This window comes from Dermacentor variabilis, chromosome 2, assembly GCF_050947875.1.
Source record: "Dermacentor variabilis isolate Ectoservices chromosome 2, ASM5094787v1, whole genome shotgun sequence".
Classification (NCBI taxonomy): domain Eukaryota; kingdom Metazoa; phylum Arthropoda; class Arachnida; order Ixodida; family Ixodidae; genus Dermacentor; species Dermacentor variabilis.
In genome coordinates this window covers 228,453,979-228,472,731 of record NC_134569.1, presented here as the reverse complement: position 1 = coordinate 228,472,731, position 18,753 = coordinate 228,453,979, and the positions used below count along the sequence as shown (strand labels likewise).

At 44.3% G+C, this 18,753-nt stretch overlaps 2 protein-coding genes across 3 annotated transcripts in view; one reads left to right on the top strand and one right to left on the bottom strand.

Annotated features, from left to right (window-relative positions):
* The window catches only part of LOC142573138 (calpain-5-like), a 74,539-nt gene extending 64,894 nt beyond the window's left edge, over positions 1–9,645 (bottom strand). For both annotated transcript variants that reach the window (XM_075682674.1, XM_075682675.1), the window contains exons 1-2: positions 9,462–9,645; positions 3,014–3,183 (exon numbers count right to left, since the gene is read on the bottom strand). In XM_075682674.1, the coding sequence (XP_075538789.1) occupies positions 3,014–3,169 (156 nt within the window). In that variant the 5' untranslated portion in view covers positions 3,170–3,183; positions 9,462–9,645. The remainder of the gene's footprint in view (positions 1–3,013; positions 3,184–9,461) is intronic.
* Positions 9,646–9,838: 193 nt separating this feature from the next.
* Positions 9,839–18,753, top strand: part of Nop60B (dyskerin pseudouridine synthase 1 Nop60B) — a 71,761-nt gene continuing 62,846 nt past the window's right edge. The window contains exons 1-5 of the mRNA XM_075682676.1: positions 9,839–9,937; positions 10,238–10,284; positions 10,375–10,461; positions 10,804–10,974; positions 15,793–15,963. Of these exons, the coding sequence (XP_075538791.1) occupies positions 9,913–9,937; positions 10,238–10,284; positions 10,375–10,461; positions 10,804–10,974; positions 15,793–15,963 (501 nt within the window). The 5' untranslated portion in view covers positions 9,839–9,912. The remainder of the gene's footprint in view (positions 9,938–10,237; positions 10,285–10,374; positions 10,462–10,803; positions 10,975–15,792; positions 15,964–18,753) is intronic.

Here is an 18,753-nt window from a genome sequence, read left to right as displayed (position 1 = left end):
GCGGCCTGCACTGCAGTCACCGAGCTCCCTGCAAAATGAGCCCTAGAAGTCAGCATCTGCCGCCATGGTCGCTCCACTATTAAAAGTGACTTCAGTTTCTTTCAGAATGCAGCCACACACAGTTTGTTTTACTCGTGAAAAAAAGAAGAAAAAAGTGCACATCGATTATGCGAGCATGCATGGTTTCATGCATATATAAATGGTACCATTTTATAAGGGGCACTGACGAAATATTATGAAAAAAAAGAAAGAGAACACTTCTTACACACCAGAAAGTATGGTAGTCTTTCTGTGTTTGCATTTTAATTTATGCTAATGTTATACAAATACACTAGCAAGTGCACGAAAGAATAGCTGTCGCAGTAGCTCAAATGGAAGAGAACTGCAAGCATCACATAGAAGTTGTGGGTTCAGCTCCCGCAAGCAGCAAAAGGCCTTTTTCTTTATTAAAGGGCCCCTCACCAGGCCTCATAGTAAATTTCGGCTATACACTGTAAGTTGTTACGTGTCCTCTAGGGAGCGTTCTGCCACAAAAATTTTTCAAACTGGTTCATTAATAGCCAAGATAGAAATATTTCAGTGCCGCAAACCCATGATTTCACAAGGTGAGCTCCACTGCCAATCGAGACACTCTTTCCAGTCGTGTTGTCTAGCTTCCGCAAGCGGAATTCCTTCCCTGCGTTCTCTCATAATGGACCTCAAGGATTGTGCAACGTATATGTCACGGGCCTCGCCTTAACTTTTTTTCAACTTTTTTTTTTCGGCGCTGCGTGCTTCCATTGACGGCGTTGCACGCGAGCTGTTGTCTCGTTCGCACAGCGCAAGATTTTGTGCGTTTTGCACAAGGAAAGATGACTAGCAGTATAATTCAGTGCTGCACGAATACTGAGGCCGAACAAGCGGCTCGCAGAGCGTGATCACGTGCTGAAACACAGTAGAAAATGGCATAATTTCGGTACCTGCACACGTGACCGCACGACCGTGGGAACAAGCAGACGAAGTGGAAGTGCATCTCTTGCTTTGGTGCGAAGTAAAACAAAAAACACACAGACATCCAGTTTGTGTGTTTTATTATTTTTCTAAACTTCAATTTGTCAATTCAAGCAACAGATAATACAAATAACAGATGCTGCCTTGAATAATTCTTGAAGTCACGTGTCTTGATGATCGACGTCACATTGCGGACACGAGTACATAGGCGCAGGCACACGAGTACATCATCCTCTGGCTTGTAGCGCGGTCGATGTGAGGCAAAGGGAAAACGGCATCCGGATTGAAATTTCAGACCTTTCCGCAGCACGTAGCGATGTAGTACTTTGCAGACACGATCATTAGCACGCATTGTATGCTCTGCACTTGTCATCTCAAAATTAGCCAGAGCTGGTGGCCAATCGTTTAGTCATAAATTAACATTACAGCAAACACATCTCTTACCTTCACTTGGAATTAAAGGGCCCCTGAAACGGTTTGAAAAAATTTTGCAGACGCGTAGGGTACAGCTAAAGTTAATAATTTGCACCACAATTTGTGTGAAGCGTTTGATATTAAGAGAGCTATGGACGAATACAAGTTACCCCCTTCCATGGCAACGCATTTTCTCCTCAACTCGTTCGCCGAGTGATCGGGGCTAAGCTCCGCCTTCACTGGCTCTGCGTCATGATGGCACGTTGTGTCGTCGACTTCCGGTTCTCTAGGAGCGAGCGCGCAAAGCCTCTCCAAACTCTCTGCCAGCTGCTTGGCAGTTGACCCCAAGCGAGGGCTATCGAAGCAGCATGTGTTGCGAGCATTCTGTCGCAGCGCCGAACGTGTCTGGTATTCCGGTAACCACAGGTGAGCTGGGCGTTTTGACGGATGGCTGGAGGCATAAACTCAAGCTGATGAAAGAACTTCAGCGTAGATGTACGCGAGCAGCCTGATCGGTCTGCATGGTCCAGCCACCTGTTCGCGCGGAGCTTAACCAGCCAAACAAAGCGCTAATATTGCTCTAACCAATTATAAAACATTTTATACATTTACAAAAAGAATGTGTTGATGATTACACTCCTGTGAAAAATTTACACCAGCAGCAAACAAGAATACATTTCGTTACTGCTACTGTGTGTGGTTGAGCTCTGTGCCACCAGGTGGCTGCACCGTGCAGAAGATTCACATTTGCGCTTCTGCTCATCCCGTTAAACGGCACAGTCAAGGGGCCAGGCCCTGTCCCCTTGTGCTTGTTTGCCCTAGTAGTGTGTGAACAACTTCATAGATCATTGTGTTGAGTGGTCTGCTTCATTGCCCCGTAGTTGATGTTGCTATTTGCTAATACCTGTACCATTAGTGCCTTTTTCCTTTTCATTTTTCTGCTTTTACATTTATTACTACTCTTTGTTGCTAGGTGTGTGATCTCCTTATATACTAATATTTGTACGCGTTGCTTTGATATCTTTTCATGTACTTTTGCCCTTCCTGCTTGGGCCCTCTATCAGGCCTGCAGTATTCTGTAAATAAAAAATAATAAATTTGGCCAGTCTCATGCAATTAAAGAAATGTGCTGCACATTAGTTTCCCACTTATCTCCTATGAACACAGCACTCATACACACTGGGAGCTACACTGTTCCCATTTCATTACTGTCACTATTGTGGTGTGCGAGATAAACGAATCAAGCTGTTCATTGTTTACAAGCTTTCTGGTCGACCAGACATCCCGTTGTGAATGGCATTACATGCATGTATCAAATAATGCACCTAGGTATCCTTTTAAAGGACTCCAGGCAAATTTTATATTTAACATTGCTTAAGATTTAAAGATTTTTGAAATTCAATTTGATATTCAAGGGTTGTTTTTCTCATATATTTGTATTTAATTAGAAAATCTCATTGTTTAAATACCTCAACTTTCCTTGTGTCGGTCGTGTGCTATTCTGCACATTTATCGACCTCATGAAATCTCCTAATGATGGCATATATGCAAAGAAATAAATGAGCTTGCAAGGAAAAATGAACAACTCCAATTGACAGACTACACTCACCGAGGGTCGTCTCCACTCCAACTGGGGACCCTGGCCCTTGACATACAGGGATGTAGCATCTGCGGGAAACTCTGTGTCGACAAAGGGCTGGCCTGACTTAAGCACTTCATTCCGTACGATCGTGTAGCTGCGGGTAGAGCCTTTCCTCCTGCCCATGGCCACCTGCTCTCCTGCATGTATAGCAGATATCACTGCTGCTGCCAGCTCTTACTTTCCCATGCAGCGTAAACTTTTCCTACGACTATGTTGTAGTCTGTTGTCTGGCACTTTGCACTCGGGCTACAGCTTTAGTGGCAGGGTAGTTTTTGTATGTTGATGTGAGACAAAGCACAGAAAAAAAGTGTGACTTCAATTGATACCTCATACCTCAGCAATGACTTGGCTGGGCTGAGGTACGCAACCAAAGGAGACAGGTGCCTTCAGCACTTCAGCAGCAGACAAAATGGACATGCCTACTATGTGGACACTTTCAGAATACCTCCCCCCCCCCACTCCCCCCCGCTCCGATCTATATGAGGGAGTATGCCATGAATGGCACCACACCACCACCAGAAGGGCCACACTTTCGATGGATGCTAAAGAGTAATGCAAGCTTCTCGCAATGCCTTGCAATTAAAAAAAAAAATTGTCACCCATTAGAATTAAACTCTACACGTGATTTTGTTCTGCCACTACGCTCAACTGGTGCAGCTCTTCATCATTATTCAGTATCTCGCTTGTCGCCTTGCGAGGCAGCAGTTTTGATAAGTTGGAGGAAAGGGCAGGTTTCAGTAAAACTGGACTCCCAGTTGCACGCACAGGAATAATATTTGAGTAGGGTACTGGTTTGGCTGAGTTGGCGGTAATCCATGCCACTAGACTTTTGTGTACAAACCAGAGAATGAAGACTGGAGACTTGACAAACAAAAGCCTAATGTTTGTACCATCACAAATAACATTTGGCTCAGATGTTCACAATATTGCTTTGTGACTAAGCAAGTGACTAAGTGTAAATAAACAATCCGTGGATGTGCACACACTGGCTCTCGCTCTTTTTTTTCCTTCCCCCTTATCCATAGGCAGTCCAACCCGGTGCGGCCGTGGTTAACCTCCCTGCCTTTCCTTTCTTTCTCTCATTTTCTCGTTGCTATTTTGTCATGTCCTTTTTCCAATGCGTTGATAACATATAATTAAGACAGAACGACAGACAGCTGAGCTAGTTGGTAAGGATTCGTTACGCAAAAAAGAAGTGACGCGTGCAGGCAGGACACAAGAGTAGAGAAGTGGACAACACGAATGCGTAGTATCAACTGAAGGGAGCACTGAGGCGAAAAAAAGGAAGACACAAAACTCATCTGCGCAGACTCGTGTGTCCTGTCTGCACGCCTCACTTCTTTCTTGCATAATAATTAAGACACATTGTTTTGCATTTAGACTGGTCTAAGGTTAACGACGGTGTTGTCTTACACCTAAAGAACATCATTAAACTGTACATAAGACACTGCAATTCCAACTATTTTCCAACTTCTATTTTCAATATTACAGTATGCGATGCTCTTGCATGGGGACACTGTGTCTTGACGATTTGTCGAGTTTTATGACCCAAATGCACAGACTGTAAGAAAGGCCACAGCGGACTGCTCAAGAATCATTTTTACAAGCTGGAGTGCTTTAGCCTGCACCTAAAGTAGTTCTCAAGTGTTGTTACGGTCTGCCCCCGTCCGCAACACCGATCTTGTAGGGGTGCTGCAATGGCTCTTACGAAAAACGTGATAGAAGTTTTGTATTGAATGACATCTCTTTACAAACGTTTTCCGACAAAACGCTTTTGAATGTGCCTTGCATGAATGGGGGTTATCATAAATCAAATTGCACTGCTACAGCTTCGCAACATTCCCCTTTTTTCTGTTCGTCTTATTGCACTCAAAGCTGCATGCACACATAACAACATCGACCATGCGCTGCCAATCAGTGCACTGCGCCGTTGTACTGGCATGTATCGGCTTTGTATCCTACTTTTTACCTAACTGTTTATCTCGAAACTGCAACATGATACCAGAATTCCTTGAACTCAAGAAAGGTCACTTTAATGTGAGCACTTGTTAGCAACAACCATGTAAAAAAGGTAATTCTATAGGCAAGAGACTCAAAATCAGATTTCAATAATTTAAAATTGAATTTCTAAAAGTAATTTTGGCATGCCTTCTCTTGCACTAACTGAAAACTTGGGACCACAAAAATAATGTAGAAATACAGACCACAAGACTGTGTGAAAAGTTATGCACTTTAGCTAATGATATCTGTTTATGATTGGACAATTTAATACTAAAACTGACATGTTAACTACAAATGTTTGAAACAGCCTTCATTCTTTGAATATTTGGATGCTCCTAAACATGCTCGTTGAATGGTCAATCGATGCTGAAAATGGGAGGAAGCAAAGCAGCTGAGTCTCTGAAACCAGTGTTGGAAATGTTGCTGTGAAAACAAGAATATATACACTGAATTCATTCAGAAGCAGTAAAAAGCAGAATGAAGGCAGCACAGGCAATAGACCATTAGCAAAAAATCACTGCCCGTTCCAGTCTGTGAAGATGGTCAAACAGTGAAGTTGTGTTAGTTACACCAAGTGTTACACCATGCAAGGCAAACTTCGTAAGCAGTGTGTATTATAAATCTTTTGTTTCACCATTATTTCCCCTCATTTTCGTTTTTGTGTGCTTGGTGTGCTGAGCATGCATAAAGGGTGCTTTTTCGTTAGCAGTTCTCCCAGTTTTGCTTTTTTTTTAGTGTGAGTGTGTGTGTTTTGCCGGGCTTTTTTTTTTTTTTTCATGTGCAAGTTGCTCCGCCCCTTGGTCTTCCCATAGTTGTAGCTTGGATGCAATGTGCGGAACCACTAATCCAAAGCTCCGCATATTCGGTACAAGCCCCACCACTGGAGATGTGGGCATTGCAATCATCTTGACGACTGACATCTTGGTGTTTCTTAATGAGGTTACACATACACTCGATTGCGTCAGAGGGAACGTCTGTGACGGTATGCCCGCAGATTGCCCTAGTCGCTTGCATCCGATGTCTCGAGTTTGCTCGGTGGTGTAGTTAGTAGCATCCACTCGGCATTGTCACTTCCGATTCTTCAAAATTAAATCTGTCCATCACATAAGACAATGAGTGGCTCATACCTCCTTAACAAAGGGTTCATACCCCCATAAACACAGCCTTCCCATTACGATGACAGAGAAGTGAAATTGTATGCTGGAATGACGAGTGGCAATGGAGCCAGCAGTGGAAAAACACGATGAACGTGGGAGCAGTGGCACAACAGCGCTCGTGCGGTAGCGCCAACGAGCCAGCTGTGGAAGACGATGCTCGAGCTAGTGCTGATGATAGTTTTAGGGAAGTCCGACAACAGCACAGGGTCCGTATAAACAGCTCCGCTGTAAAAAGATGCCACCAAGCACGAGAAAGGTTTTTTTTTTCAGACCATAAACCCTCACCCTCAAAATAGTGGAACAAAATTTCCAGTTAGGCTTGTTGGCTGTTCATCATACCACAACGACTGAGAGAGGCACAAAGACACACGCACACAAAGTCCTGTTGTTTCAGCAAAGTGTTTATTTTCCTGGCAGACAGGTTTTATACTGACCACCACAACAAAACAAGAAAGACATTTGAAATACGTTCTTCACAGTGCAATTAAATTAGGATTATATTTTTTTGCTTTTATAGCTCTGCCCATACCTAAAAAAAAAAAAGACATGATTGCAAAAAAAAAGGGGGGGGGGGAGGTTAGTATAGCAGCAGGAATGGTTTTTACTGACATTGTTGCTGTTGCGACTTACCATAATATATACATGTAAAGTTATCAATGCTGAACTAGGGCTCAACTATTTCCTCAGCTCCATATGCCTGACATCCTGAGAACTCTCTTGCAAACAAGGCATGGCAAAATGGCAGAAGGTGAGTGCTCGGATATGTGTCGAATGCTTCATGTTCACATGCAGTATCAGGTGTAAGTGCAAGTCAGCAATGTATCACTGCACAATTTGGCTAGACTTTCCCCGTTTCAGTATATTTCCCGTGACAGCAGCATAGTATTTTCTGAAGTTAATGACTTCACAGCACTTCTTGCCAACAATGTCAAGCATGCACTCAACATTCAAGTATCTTATCGCAGATATGTCATTCCGTTAATTTAACAGTGCCTGCACGCACCCCCCCATATCATGAAGATGTGTAATATAAAAGAGTTGACCATACTTCTAGCGGTTGCTTAATTATACCAGTTCGAAGTTTACTTTAGGAACAACAGTTTCATCACCAAGTTATGTAAAAAGTTTATGGCAAATGCCTTCAGCTTATCACGCTTTTTCCGTGAATGCTGTCATAGAAAAGTAACTTCTCCTTAACTAAAGGTTTAGAAATGTAGTTTTTCAGATAAATTCAAAGTATAAATTTTTTACTGGCGAATGTTTTTGGATTCGATTAGATTAATCCAAAAATGCAGAACCCTATTCATTAGACAGAAAGCACCAAGAATAATTCATGCTTCCTGCAAAGCAGCTAGCTTGGCCAGACAAGAAACTGGCTGCTATCTGTGACATGAATCGCTACTGCAACCAGTTATAAACGTTTGCTAGCCAGCATGATCATGACATAGTGATGTACTTGCGTGGATGGAGGCATAACAATAAACAGGTGTGCGTGTTAGTGAAGCAAACTTCGTTTTCCTTTATTTATGTAGACACACAATCTACTAAGGCTCAGTCATGTGATTTGCTGATTGTTAATGTTGGAAATTTTGTTTTTTCGAAAGGCAGAGCTGTAGTCCCATTTTGTGTCTGTGAGTGCCGCTTAGTACAGACTGACAGATGGTTTAGTCAGACCATGAACACCTGTCAAAGCAGATCTTGGCCCTTTTGGTAGTGATCAGTTACTAATCACATCCGACTTTTTGCCAGGCATTGGGGTTTCATGTTGCAGTGCGCTAAGTGAAAGAACATCTTTTGCGATCCACAATTATTTAATGCTCAACTGACTTGGCTAAGCTTAATTGCGAGCTGTGAACTACATGCACGGCCTCTTGTGTGTGCCCTGACAAAGGCAAGTCCCCTTGTAGTGGGGGCCTCTGGATTATGTTCGACCTCCTGGGGTTCTTGTGCACCTAAATCTAAGTAAAGAAACATTCTTGCATTCCAGCCCAAGTAGAGAGCGCCTGGTATCGAAACCCCGACTTCGTGCTCAGCAGCACAACATCATAGCCTTGGATCTACCACAGCGGGTGAGATGAAAACTGAGAATACGTGGAGGAAGGTTTTTTTTTTTATTTTGCCAATTGGTCTCTCTCTGTTATACCAGTTACGAACCTCTACAGATTGGCAGCTATGAACTTTCAATGTGAAAGGTGCTGTTAAATGGCATTTTTGCAGCACTGACTGGGCAAATGTGAGATCTGTATCCCTTTTGACCACTACGGTTTCAGTCTTGAGTTGCACACATCAGTAGGAGGGGCGCATCTAAAGGGGGCAGCCAGCCACACGCCCAATATTTACTTGCGGCCTCCCATACCTCCTTCTACCACCATGTAGTGTCAAGTAGTGAAGTGCCCTCCCGAACGCTCTAAAAAATTAAAAAAAACATCTGCTCACCCACCTTTCTTACAGAAAAATCCTAGCGCCACCCCTGAACCCCAAATGGAAAAGTACACATATAGCTGGCTGCAAGGGCTTGCATATTATATGAAAATGAAATGAGGGTGAATGGGGGGCTTCATTCATGAACTCTTGTCGGCGAGACACGGCGAAAAGGTGTCTAACCATTTCGTGGTACTATATTACCTCACAGCAACAATTCCTGATCTGTAACACGGGAGTGCACTTCACCAGCACAGTCGCTCCGTTGCTGTGCAGTCTACTGCAGTGCTACAAGCAGATTAGTCCGTTCCAGCACACCTGCAACAGACACTGGATGGTGTAAAACTAAGGGACATTGATGGACTTGGTGCATGCATGGTCTGCGAGCATTTTGTGTAGTGAAAGAAAGCTGCCCACGAGTGACTGTCGCCTTTCTCTACCCATAGCTCTCACAGGTTGCGATAAGAGATGACAGGACAACCACACTCAGCTGCGAAGCGAGGGTGTGGGTATTGTAAATAAAGGACTAGACTTAGAAAGGAAGAAAGCCTATGGCGAGTATATTAAAGGACCTTTCATATGCAGTGATAAAACCAACTAAAAGCGAGAAACGCTAACTGACTCGTGAAAGGCGTTCCTTTGGCATGAGGCATCGCACCTGCATTTAGGGGGCAGTCATGCGGCTACACACGTGACGAAGGTCCCCCGATTCTTTTTGTAACGCGACTTCGCGGTGTCACAAAATGGACTGTTTATGTGTGCGTTATAAAGCGAGACGCGTCCTAAGGTCACATTTCGGGCACATCGTGCGGCCGACGGGAGGAGGCAGCGCTCACCTCGCCAGTCGGTCGCGCCGGCTACATCGGCGGCGACAAAGCAGTGGACGGCCTGAGTCTGAGCCTCGATGCGTGGGAGCTAAGGTCACTGTGGCAGAACCCGGCGTTCATTCATCGCCCTTCGCCTCTTCTCGCACATTTCCATTTTTGTATTCGCGAGGGATTTTTGCCGCCCATAGTGTCCAGGCGCTTACGCAGCCAGTGCTGAACTTGGTATATAGCTTATAAATTAAATATAACTTTAATGGTAATTTTTTTAGACATAAATTACTACTAAAACATAAATAAATAGCTAAAGTTAATAAGTATTCGTTTCAAGCTTTTGTAATTGCTTAAAAATTTTGGCGATGCGATCGGCAGCAACATCAGCGCTTCAGGCGCCATCGTCTGTTGGCTATCAACAACACACCGGCCAATGTTTTCTTGAAACACGTGTTCGCCGTTCCTTACCATGGAGGAAATCGAGGAAGCACACGGTAATAGCTCGCCGTTAGCACCAGATCTCGGATTGCACGAACCGGCAGTTGTCGATAAAATGAATAGAAAAACTCTCGCCAACTGCTCTAAGCCAATGTTTAGCTTTTGACGCACCGCTCACATGGCATCCTTGAAGTGGCGTCAATCCCCTGATGGCGCGCAATAACGCTTGGCAACGGCACAAACGCGCCGCGCGCAGCTTGCTGTGCCAGCTACGCGCACGTGCGGCAACACTCTGCGTAGATGCGGGATCGTAGGGCCGATTTGCGTGACATGTAGTGGTGTTCCTCTTTTTGCAGTGCTACAATCGGCCAAGAAGGAGCGTAAGAAGCGCAAGGCCCTCGGGGTAAGCTTGGCGACATAAAAAAACAAAGTGGCGGCGCGCGCAGGTCATTGGCCTTAAATTAAAACTTTGATTTTATTGCTTGTTGTGCAGGATTTGCAAGCGGAAGGAGACTTTCTCATCGCACCCTCGGACAAGGCCGGGAGCCTCAACACATCCCAGTGGCCGCTGCTACTCAAGGTGCATCTCCATAATTTCTCATTGTTCTGCCCAGTGCAGCGTTTATTTGGCACACCAAGTGTAGGTACACACTTAAAGCGACTTCTCTATGCCTGTCAGTTTCGGTATGCACGAAAACCAGCAGTGCTGGGCGAAGCAGTGACTTGGTGAAGTATAAGGCCCATGGATTTATTTTTATGGTAGGCTACTGATCCATGTGGCGCTTACACCAGTGCATACTGTTGATAATGCTCATTTTGTCTGATAAAAGGAGCCCTCAATATTTTTGTCCGGCAGAGGTGCCAATGACTAGGTGAACACTGTGCCAACTGATTGACGCGTGGTGTCTGTCTTGCTGCGCAGAACTTCGACAAGCTCAATGTGAGGACCAACCACTACACACCCATGCCGCATGGCTGCAACCCACTCAAGCGAGAGATCCGCGAGTACATACGATCAGGCTTCATCAACTTGGACAAACCATGCAACCCATCTTCCCACGAGGTGGTCGCTTGGGTCAAGCGCATACTCAAGGTGCGTTACTTGAGGATGCCATCTCGAGTATTGATTTGTTGTCTTGCTGCTTAGCATTTTCTCACAGCTGTGACTCAGTTGATTTTGGCCTTCTGGATGCATTAGGGGGGCAAAACACTTGTTGCGACAAACACTTGCTTTGGTAGCTCTGCTGCACAGGAGGTGTGCCCAGTCTTCCTCAGCTTGTGTGCTGGCGCAATGTTCCTGTAGCTCAAAGTGTACAGATGAATGTACCTGTTGAAAGACCATTCACAGCTTCCATAGCGCAGCTGAAGATAAGCTGAAAAATTAAGATGCAGATTTTGCCATGGTAGTGGGCCCTTAGCATAGCGGCTACAACTGCCTCAGCTTGCCATCAATTGCTTGAATGTGATATTCAGACAAGTTCGTGCATTTTCTGAGTGATGTCTGTATGGCCAGTCCAAAGGACCACAATGGCAGTTGCTCTACTTCAATTAACAGTACTGATTGTGCTTATATAGCCTTTCGAGAAGTACTGAAGTTACATTTTCCACTATTAATTTCTTGTGTTAAGTGAAGCTCCTAGACCTCTAAACCCTAGCAGAAAGTTGTAATAAGCCGCACAGTGCCACGTATAATGTAATAAACATGAAACAGGTTTTCTGCAACCAGGTTCGCTTTCGTTTCCCAGGGGGATATTGTGTCATGACTTCATGACACGGTATGTGGTCACATGCGAGCAGGACATTGCAAACCTTTCCACACTTGGTCGTCCGCTATTTTGATAAATTGACCCCCACAGCGAGTAGCATTATATGAGACAATTGAGCGAGCCAAAGCGGGTGTCAAAATATCGCAATGCCCTGCTCCCACTTGACCACAGGCTGTGATATCGCAATTTAATGTCCTCCGGGGAACTGAAACCAAAACTGACTGTAGCAACCTTATTATATAAAATTCTTTAGGGCCGTGTGGTCAGCGTTGGCCGTATGCTTACGAAAGCATACGGCCAATGCAGTGTTATGTGCAGTGGTAAATGCAATAAGAAAGGCAATTAAGGCACAAATAGGCATGAAGCGTTTGTGTCGTTCACGTATGCTTTCCGCTGATGACTGTGTTAATGCGGACTCCCCCACTTCGTTTCAGTTGGACGCTAGCGCCATTTCTCTCCTTTACATTGCACGTTTGCAGTGCTCCGCACTCGCTCTGTCCGAGAGTTGTCCGAATTAACAAAAGTTTCATCGTCATCATCAGCCTATTTTATCTCCACTGTAGGACAAAGGCCTCTCCCTGCTATGTCCAATTGCCCCTGTCCTGCGCCAACCGACTCCAACTAGCACCTGCGAATTTCTTAATTTCATTGCACCACCTAGTCTTCTGCCATCCTCTACTGCGCTTCCCTTCTCTTGGTACCCATTCTTTAACCCTAACGGTCCAACGGTTATCTAACCTGCACATTCCATGACCTGCTCAGCACCATTTTTTTTTTCTCTTAATGTCAATTAGACTATCGGCTATACCCATTTGTTCTCTGATCTAAACCGCTCTCTTTCTGTCTCTCAACGTTATGCCTAGCATTCTTCGTTCCATTGCGCTTTGCACAGTCCTTAACTTGTTCTCAAGCTTCTTTGTCAATCTCCAAGTCTCTGCCCCATATGTCAGCACCGGTAAAATGCACTGATTGTACACCTTTCTTTCCAATGATAATGGTAAGCTTCCAGTCAGGAGCTGACAATGTCAGCCGTATGCGGTCCAACCCATTTTGTTCTATGAATTTCCGTCTCATGATCAGGGTTCCCTGTGATTAATTGACCTAGGTAAACATACTCCTTCACAGAATCTGGAGGCTCACTGGCGATCCTAAACTCTTGTTCTTTTCCCCTGTTATTCATCATTATCTTTGTCTTCTGCATATTAATCTTCAACCCCTCTCTTTCACTCTCTCTGTTAAGGTCCTCAATCATTTGTAGTTACTCATCTGCAGTGTTCATCGTCATCAAAATCGAAGGTTGCAGAAGTTCAAAAGGTTGCAGAAGGTTCGCCGTCGATCCTTACTCCTGAGCCTTCCCAGTTTAATAGCTTGAATACTTCTTCCAAGCATGCAGTGAATAGTATTAGAGAGATTGTGTCTCCTTGTCTGAACCCTTTCTTTATAGGTATCTTCCTACTTTTCTTGTGTAGAATTAAGGTAGCTGTGGAATCTCTGTAGATATTTACGTAAGCGGTCTACACTCCTTGATAACGTAATGCCTCTATGACTGCTGGTTCTCTACTGAATGAAATGCCTTTTCGTTATCTATGAAAGCCATATAGAGAGGCTGATTGTACTCTGTGGATTTCTCGATTACCTGATTGATGACATGGATATGACCAATTGTAGAGTATCCATTCCTGAAACAAGAGATTGCTCTCACTAAATAACCCTTGCACCTGCCAGGACCAGAAGACGAGTCGAATTGATGAGGATTTACTCTATTTTCTTAGCATTAGCATGCAGCTTGGTATATCTAGATTTCCCGGCAGTACAAGTATATGTGAACAATGCTGTATTGTACAGTTTTACTGGCTACTGTCTCAAATTGCTTGTAAATTCACTGTTTTCTGAGATCCTGCAGCCTGTAAATTTGTGATGCCGACTGCATGTGGTCACAATACGTAGCTAGGGTTGCCAACTCTTGAGTGGACAAAAGTCAGGACGAAGAAGGGAAGCTGGCAACGATGGACGCTGTTAGTGCCAGAACCTGCAATTCTGTGCATGCAACAAAGTAGCACATGTTTTGTAGTCCTACCTTACTGTGATTTACAACAAAAAAAGGTGGTGTAGTTGCCTAGATAACACAGCTACCAATACAGATGGAGGTACTATGAATGGTTAGAGCCTAGAACCACAACAAAAAGCCGATTGCCTAAGAGAAGAATGTGCAGTGTAGCTGTTGAGCATTATGAAAAAGGAATCTGGTCTATTGATGGTCGTCCGATAGAAAGACTATCAAAAGTTGGGACATTTGGCCATCCTGACTAGGTCAAGTCGAGACATGGGACTTTCACTCAGGAGTATGCAAAGTTTTGCAAGGATACATATGTATCAGAGAGCAAAATGGGTCAACTGGTTGGTTTCCACCAGCTTCTTTTATTTTCTGCAGCAAGTGTCAAGTTGCGAGGGGATGCATCTTGGAGTCAAAGTACACTAGCAGTATCAGTCTACTTTGTGGTTTTCTTTGCTGAACTCGCGTCACTGTGATGACGGCTGAGCCAGACGTGTTTGTAAGCTGAGAACTTCGCTTTTGATAAGCCCCTCCTGTGAGCTTTCCCTCGACAGTTAGGACTGCAGAGAAACTTGTGGGACTATTCAAGCACTCGTCATCTCTACACTAGCTAAATTGTAAGCGTCACGAAATACAGAACGCTAAAGGAAAGTATGCAGAACATGTGCACATGTAAAACATTTCGTTGCATTTTCCTGCAAAGCAGAAGCACATCCTTCAACCTTCCCTCTTTTTTCCATTTAGCAGTGCCTTTAGTTCATAACAAAATGCATGTAAAAACTGTGCTCGCTATGTTTACGAAGATTGATAAAAGTTAGCCAGCCGTTTTTCTGTTTGAAGGCTCTACAGCTTTGTTCCTTCTTGTTAACTTTGTACATGTGACTTTCTTGGTTGCGGAGAATCAGATTGTTGCGATGAGGATGATTGTTGCGCTTGTTCGTGATCATAAACATTTTGGTCAGATCTTAGTAACATTGATCAGTTGCTGTAGTGCAGTGTTGAAATACAAAGTAATAATTATTTTCCGGAATAAAATTTGATTAGTCCATACCGAACAGTTTTGTCAGTGTTGAAATATTTGGGCACTTATTTTGCTGAAGCTTGTGTACCTCAAGCTTTTCCAATATTTCTTAAATACAATGAATTTTCTGAATTCTGTCCATCTCATCATTAATTTAGCCAATATGTGGAGGGCTATAATCACAGCATTAATGTGCATGAACATCTCATGTTTGATCTGCCAACCAAAGGTCTAAAGTTCTCATCCTGTGCATTCAGGTGTTGATTCTGCCAGTTTCCGTGTGTCAAATTAATGCATGAAGCAGAAAGACAGCCTTAGTTATAGTTTTTCTCAGTTTTGTTGAGAAAACGAGTTCTTAAAAATATAATACCAGCAAAACGAGTGCATAAAATATGAATGGGTATGTGTGCTCTGTGTTGGTACAATCACTATCACATGGTAAGTACTGAATTTTACTAGAGTAAAATATCATTTACCACTTTTATTGCCATAACTAATGCATCTCCATTATTTGTAATGGAACTGAATATGAGTTGAATATTAATAGGTATGTTTGTTCTGTGTTACTAGCACTATCACTTGGTATGCACTGAATTTTACTACAGCAAAACATTGTTTACAACTATTATTGCCTTAACTAATGCATTTCGATCATTCATAATTGAACTTTCGAATATCTTTTTTTCCGCGATATAAATTGTTTCCGTACCAAAGTTGTGCCACAAGTTGTTAACTTAATTCACAAACACCTAAACTTCAGGTTAGGTGTTTGTTATTGACACATATGATCATGAAATTCCTAGAAAAACTTTGTGTTGAGCATTTTAAGAGAACAAAGCATGTTCATTGTGCTAGTACATTTGGTTGGATTGCATCTTTTGTGAATATCAGATATTGTTCAAAACCTATTGGTAAGCGCTTATGTATGATCACCTCTGTGTGCTTCTACCATGGGACATAAAGTTCTGACATGGCTTCACTTCACTAGGTGAGCGTTTAAAAAATTAAATTTTCTCTCTTGTTTTTGTAGTGAAACAATGTGGAAATTCTCCTGTTTTCAAATCCGCACAGGTGGAGAAGACAGGCCACAGTGGGACACTGGACCCCAAAGTGTCGGGCTGCCTCATTGTGTGCATCGAACGGACCACACGACTTGCCAAGTCCCAGCAGAGTGCGGGCAAGGAGTACGTGGCCATCTTCAAACTGCATCAGGACGCCCCTTCGTTTGCACACGTTGCCCAGGTGAGGGTCGTGCCTCTCTCGGATGGAAATGACTGGCAGGGGATCTCACAAAAAGAGCACGGCCAAGTTAGTTTAGATTGGTGAAGTGTTTGCTTCAAGGATGTAGTATATCATAGCACTTTTGCATGTTTGGACCCCATTTCCTCAAAGAAGTTCTATAAAGCTCACTCGGCTAATATCTGGTTTGGTCACCTTACATTATATTGCAGTGGGGTAATATTGTTTAGAATCTAATGTAATCCTTCTTTATTTCTAAACTATTGACCATTTCCTGACCAGATGGTTGGCCAACTGTTACGGCATCACGAAAAGTTAGCACAAGAACTTCAAGCAAGCTTCTACAGTCATTGACCAGAATTCAGGCTCAACAGCGACTGCCAATAAGCATGAGTAATTGGGAGTTCTTAATACTGTATTCGTCAAAAAATAAGTGGCCTTATTCCACAGGTTGACAAGTTGGCTGCAATTTTGTAATGCCCTTTTCTTATTCTAATTCCATTTAAAGCTTCGTCCCCCAGTGGTCAAAGCAATGCGCCGCCTGTGTTATCAGTGGGATTAGGTGTTCATGAATGGTAGATGATAAAGAGTGTCATAGAATTGAGTGGAATGCATTGCTACTAAATAATGGCCGGTATTCCAACCACAGAGACGAAGGTGCAGTTAATGCATCTACCCAGTCTTCATCCCCTGGCAACATAACAAAAGTTGACCATGCTCCGATAGCTAAGTGATTGCATATTTCTTCGCAGCAACAGTTCTCTGGCACTTCGCTCGCCGCCTTCATTGGCTCAGATATCAAGGGTGGAGTTGGCACCACTTGCAACTGCTTGAAGAAGTCGCATGGGACCATGTCGCTACAGTTGAACCTGGATGTAACGAACCTATATGTAACGAATTCCTGGATTTAACGAAGTTTTTGAATTCCCCAACGCTGCCCCCATTGAAGCCCATGTATTTTCGACCTTGATGTAACGAACGCGTTGCGGCGGTTAGCCTTGATGTAACGAACTCCCAAAGCTGATCAGTCATTACTTTTTGCACTTTTAAGGAAAATTCGGCCGAAGAAATGTTCTAGATTATTGAATATTAATATTGTAAGGAGCCAGCAGCGACGCGAACGCCAGGGATTGCCGCGACCGAGCAAAGTTAGCGATGATGATGATGATGATGGCGGCAACTAGCGCCGCTCCGTGCCTAACGTAGCAGTCTTTTCAGGCTTTGCTTGTCTAGCGTGACACCAGGTGGCATTGGTATCGGCAGCTGATTTCTCTTTCAGATTTATTTTGTTTCGTATGGATTTGAGGACAAGCATTCTTATTTTGTGATTTTCATTTGTTTCAACGGCTTAGATACACTTATGTGTAACAATTCACTTGAAAAGCAACGCTGATAGCCGGTTCTTTCATTGCCAGGGCGCGGGAAGGGAGAGGGGGAGGGACGATGACGAACGACATGCGCCACTTTTTTTTCTTTCTCTATGGATGCGTTGCATTCGCCATTTTGAGTGTTGTCCTGCGTTCTGCACGTGTGCGTGTGTCAACTGTGCTCTGGTACTGGTTTGTCCGACTTGTTTTGGAGGTGCTAGGCCTGCCTGTCGGCGTGTAGTCGTGCGTCTCCGCTTCTAACTACGTCGTCGGTTGGTCGTGATGAGTTCTACTGCCAGAAAACGAAAAGTTCTGTCTTTTGAAGACAAACTCGCAATTTTAAATGCAGTCTCCGCGGGCGAGAAGAAGAAGGACGTTGCCACCCGTTTCAGCATTCCAGCGAGCACACTATCAACGATTTTGAGTGCGGAACACAGCATCAGAAACGCAGTGGAGTCGGGAACAAGCTCGAAGAAAAAGAGACTGAAGCTGTCCACATACACTGATGTGGACAAGGCAGTGTTCACGTGGTTTTTGGACACGAGAGCCAGAAATGTGCCCATAAGTGGCGCGATCTTACAACAGAAGGCAAAGGATTTTGCGTGTATCTTAGGCCATGATGATTTCAAGGCAAGGCTGCAGGGATTTAAGAGCCGGCATGGTGTCGTCGGAAGAGTAATCAGCGGCGAATCTGCCTCCGCAGACAGCGATGCTGCTGCTTCGTGGGTGGCTGACAAGCTGCCTGGAATCCTGAGTCGCTTCGAGGCGGCTGATGTCTACAATGCCGATGAGACAGCTCTATTTTATCAGATGCTTCCGGGCCGCACGCTAGCATTAAAAGGCGATGACTGCCGCGGCGGAAAGCAGAGCAAGCTCCGCATAACGATTTTGCTGTGTGCCAACCTCGACGGCACAGACAAGCGAGTCCCGCTAGTTGTCGGCAAAAGTGCCCGTCCCAGGTGTTTTAAGGGAACGAAGCGTATGCCCGTGAAGTATGTGGCGAATTCCAAAGCGTGGATGACTCGGCCAATATTTTCTGAGTGGTTGAAGGAATTTAACCAGGACGTCAAGCGGCAAGGCCGTCAAGTTTGCCTACTGCTGGACAATTGCTCGGCGCACCACGTCGAAGGCCTGCAGCTGTCGAACATCAAACTGCATTACTTCCCGGCCAACTGCACGTCCCTAATACAGCCCCTGGACAAAGGGGTCATTAACAGTTTTAAATGCTGTTACCGGCGCCGACTAATCCTGAAGATACTTCTCGACATCCGTCTGGAACGGGAGATGAAGACTGCTTGACATTTATCAAGCAGTCGAGATGCTTGCTGCCTCCTGGCAAGAGGTCGGGGCAGAAGTTACCGCGAATTGCTTTTTAAAGGCCGGAATAGCCAAAAACGCACGGGCTGGTGCCGACGAGGAGGAGGAG